The sequence below is a fragment of the Nannochloropsis gaditana genome (assembly GCF_000240725.1).
Source record: "Nannochloropsis gaditana CCMP526 unplaced genomic scaffold scaffold619, whole genome shotgun sequence".
NCBI lineage: Eukaryota > Eustigmatophyceae > Eustigmatales > Monodopsidaceae > Microchloropsis > Microchloropsis gaditana.
Genome location: NW_005803334.1, coordinates 8,668 through 12,297, shown reverse-complemented (window position 1 = coordinate 12,297; position 3,630 = coordinate 8,668). Strand labels below are relative to the sequence as shown.

Here is a 3,630-nt window from a genome sequence, read left to right as displayed (position 1 = left end):
CGTTAACCTCCTCCCTCCACCAGGCTCCCTCCCTCCGTCCATGAGGTTCCCATAGGTCCCTGTGCGGAGGAAGAGAGGAGGTGCGGTTCCTTTTTCCCTCCTTCTTCCAGGAAATTCGGCCTTTCCCAGGCGGTTGCAGGTGCTTGGCTTGCGAAAAAGGTTTGCACGAGGAAGTGGGCAAGACCACCACACCCACTCCCCTTCTCCCTCCCCCTCGCTGCGCCTCCCCTCTCTGCTGTCGCAACCGCTGTAAGTAACGTGCCTCCAAAGTCGCTTGGCTCTGGGGGGCTTGGCATTGGTGGTAGTAGTACGCTTGCTGGGAAGGTAACGCGTTGTGGGGGCCGGAAGGACAAGGTGGAGGGAGCGAAAAGGCGACGGAGGAAGGGGAAGAGGGGCCGGAAGGCATGCCAAAGCCTTGAGCACCCTGCGTAGGGGCGAAGCCGCCTGGGGTGGGACCCGAAGGGTAATGCCGCGAAGGTGGCTGCTCTTCTCGTGGATCGTCGAGAAACCAGGGCGAAGTGGCCGTGGGCGGCATGTCTTCGGGGGGGGAAGGAGGGGAAAACATGCCACAGCTAGGTGTCTCGTCGTAGGCAAATCCTTCCCTCTCGTCGTCTTCCTCCTCCCCTTCCGTGGAGGGTTCCTGCAGGTGGAAAGGACGAAACGATGTTAATTGATGTCAATTTTGCGTTTCTTGGGACGAAAAGACACATCACATGGTTGAAATGCCAGTGTTTGTCTACGGTAGGATTTCCCCCTTCGCCAGGGTTCAGCCGACGCAATTACCGCAGCCCCTAATTCCCCACCACAAGACCATGCCGGCAACTTCAAACAAATCTTAAATGGCCTCACTTCAGGATTCATCCCCTCTCGCGACGTACCGTCATGGCGTAACAACTTTCTGCCTCCTTCTCGCGTTTCTGATAAGGCTGGAGGCGCCCTTTCAGAAGCCCCTCCAGAGGCGAAGTGAGCGTGGCCATGTGCCGATTGCCACGACACTGCCTGGTGGCACGAATTATGGTGAGAGTAAATGTAAGCGTGGTGAGAGGTTTGAATGCTACATCTGCACCCAAGGATTTCAGGTGGAAGGTGCTCTCCAGATACCATCTGTCGACCAAGCCTCGTGCCGTGGTTTCTAAAAGTGCCCCCTGATGCATCGGTCCAAAAAATCATTTGGATTGGTCCGCAATCATACGCGACATCACGCAGCAATACGCCCAAGTCACCAAAAATGTGCACGGTGATGACCAATTGTGGACAAGAAGGTGCATCACACAGTGACCGCTAATTTTCTCCTCAGGGAACACAAATACGTCTCTGAGGTCCTCTCGTTCTATAGTGAAGATGAACCAGGTGGTCAAGCCGATGATTCGTTTATTCTTTTCCGCAGGGACACCACCTGCGGGGTACCCAAACGCAACCACGAAACTCTTCGCCAAGCTTTCGGGAAACGCGACCAAGCCACCAGCCGCAAACTTAACGAATTAAATTCAACGACTCCGCTGCAAATTGCCTGCGGCCTTGGCGCACATGGAAAGGCAGGGAATGTCCCAAATGCTTCTTCACCCCCCACGTGCTGGTCAGGGAAAGAATGCTTGAGAGTCAGAACGACTCTCGGCTCGGAAGCTGGCAGCCGATGACGAAATTATCTCAAGTTGTGGTCGTTGTCTCGTGCCACGCTCGCTCATGCAGTGTAGGCTAGGATCAACGCCGCCCCCCCCTAGCCCCATCCCTGCAACGTTGTCGGTCAATGCCATGCATAGTGCCTTTCGTGCAAAAAACAGCATGAAACACGGGGTGGTACCAGCCAATTGTGTGAATGTGGATAAATCTTTCGATGGAAGCAGAAGCCGCCCGTGTCGGCGGCGGCAGAAGGCTTCTCTCGGTTGTACAGCCGAGGAAGGTCTCCGGAAATTTATGGATATCGCAGCCAAGGTGTGCAAGCAGAACAATAACACGATCGACCCTGCGGGGCCTAAATTAATATCTGAAGCACGCTACTGCGCACTAGGTCTCTTCGAGAAGGAGAAGAGCTGTGCGTGCGCTTTGTTTGCACATTCGGAAGCCCCCTCATATCTTTAAAGGCAGTGCCTCCGTATCTATTGTAAGATTATATCTTCGGCATTTTCCTTCCGCGTCCTTGGTGTGGACATCCATTTTTGGTTTAAGGCGAGCACTTGCTTGACATGAAAGGATTTGCGTGCTGTCAACAAAAAGGTCGGAATGTCGACTACAGACAGAGCTGATGACTTCCACGTGTTTTTTTCGGTTCTGTATTGCCTTCCTGGGGGGCTTACGGCGACGCGCGGAACGAGGGCGGGACGTGCCTCTTTCATTGCGAGCGAAGTTTTCCACTTTGCTGTCATTTGCGACAAGCAGGTATTGCCATGACATCATCGATATCATCGAAGGTTATGTAATGCGTTGTCACTGATGATGCACTGGTCTTGCATTGCGGTTCATTCGCCATTATTTGGGAGCCATAGTGCTGCATGTACAATGGAGATGACTTTCAATCCAATTCAAAGCTATGATGATATTGAAAATCCCGCTTGGAATCATAACAGAATCTTGTTTGCTTTGGAGATGCGCGATGCATGCATTCCCCACGGTGTCTTGAATATTCGCTTTCCGCAATCATCTACGTTTTCATGTTATGCCAGGAGTATTAAGGCCATGATATGAAGTCGGGCGTGTATGCTCACGCGGGCGTGATGCGACACACGTACGTTACGTGTGGCTACATATTTGAGCGTGATAAATGCCAGTATCGCTTGTTTTTAAAAGTGAGGTGATTCGCACATTACACGAGGATGAGAAGTGAAGTTTTGTCGACGGATTCGCACATTACACGAGGATGAGAAGTGAAGTTTTGTGGACGTATCCCAACTATCTTAGCCCTTGCGTCCCCCCCATCGAGTCGTGAGACTCCTCGCACGGTTGATTTGTAAGTTTTGTGGGCTTGGGGGTCGCATCAATGCTTCACATGTGACGAAAATAACAAAGAGATACCTCCAGCACCACCCTCGCGCTCGTGACATTTTACTTTGGCCTCTTCTCTTTCGTTCGCACCCGTCATTGCGTCACGTGGACTTTAAGCGTGATCATCCTTTCCAACGCCGACGCCTGCCCCCGCGCGAACACACCCGTTTCCTCCGTCAAGCAGGAGGCTGAGGCAGCCGCCAGGCCTAATCGCAACGCCGCTACCACTCTCATGTCTTCCTCTTTCGACACTACCTCCCCACCTTCGTCCCTCCGTCGGCTTTGCAATGCGGCGGACAGGACCACACCGCCACAGGCGTCGCCAGCGCCGATGGGATTGACCACACGGTCGGGCGGCAAACGCGGCAGCGTAAATTCGTATGTCAACAACCCTTCCTCCCTCCCTTCCTCGCCCCGTCCTGCCCCTCCCTTTTCCCGCCCACCTTCCCAAGGACACCGGCGACAGAGGCGAGCTTGCTTGCTCCCGTCTGTGACAGCAAGGTACCGCACTTGAGGATACAACTTCAACCAGACCAGCGGTTGATCATTTGTCACATGGGAGACCTCTGCGGCATTGACCTAAGGTCGCAACAGGGACGACCGAGGGGAAAGACAGAAGGCAGGCGAGTGAGAAGGAGGAGGATACCTTCC

At 53.7% G+C, this 3,630-nt stretch overlaps 1 protein-coding gene across 1 annotated transcript in view; it reads right to left on the bottom strand.

Moving 5' to 3' along the window:
- NGA_0239400 (uncharacterized protein) overlaps positions 1–1,005 on the bottom strand; it is a gene marked incomplete at its 3' end in the record, with an annotated part of 1,182 nt that extends 177 nt beyond the window's left edge. Inside the window, exons 1-3 of the mRNA XM_005854121.1 lie at positions 879–1,005; positions 259–640; positions 1–59 (exon numbers count right to left, since the gene is read on the bottom strand). The exon at positions 1–59 is cut by the window's left edge and continues 177 nt beyond it. Of these exons, the coding sequence (XP_005854183.1) occupies positions 1–59; positions 259–640; positions 879–977 (540 nt within the window). The 5' untranslated portion in view covers positions 978–1,005. The remainder of the gene's footprint in view (positions 60–258; positions 641–878) is intronic.
- Between the last annotated feature and the right edge of the window lie 2,625 nt (positions 1,006–3,630).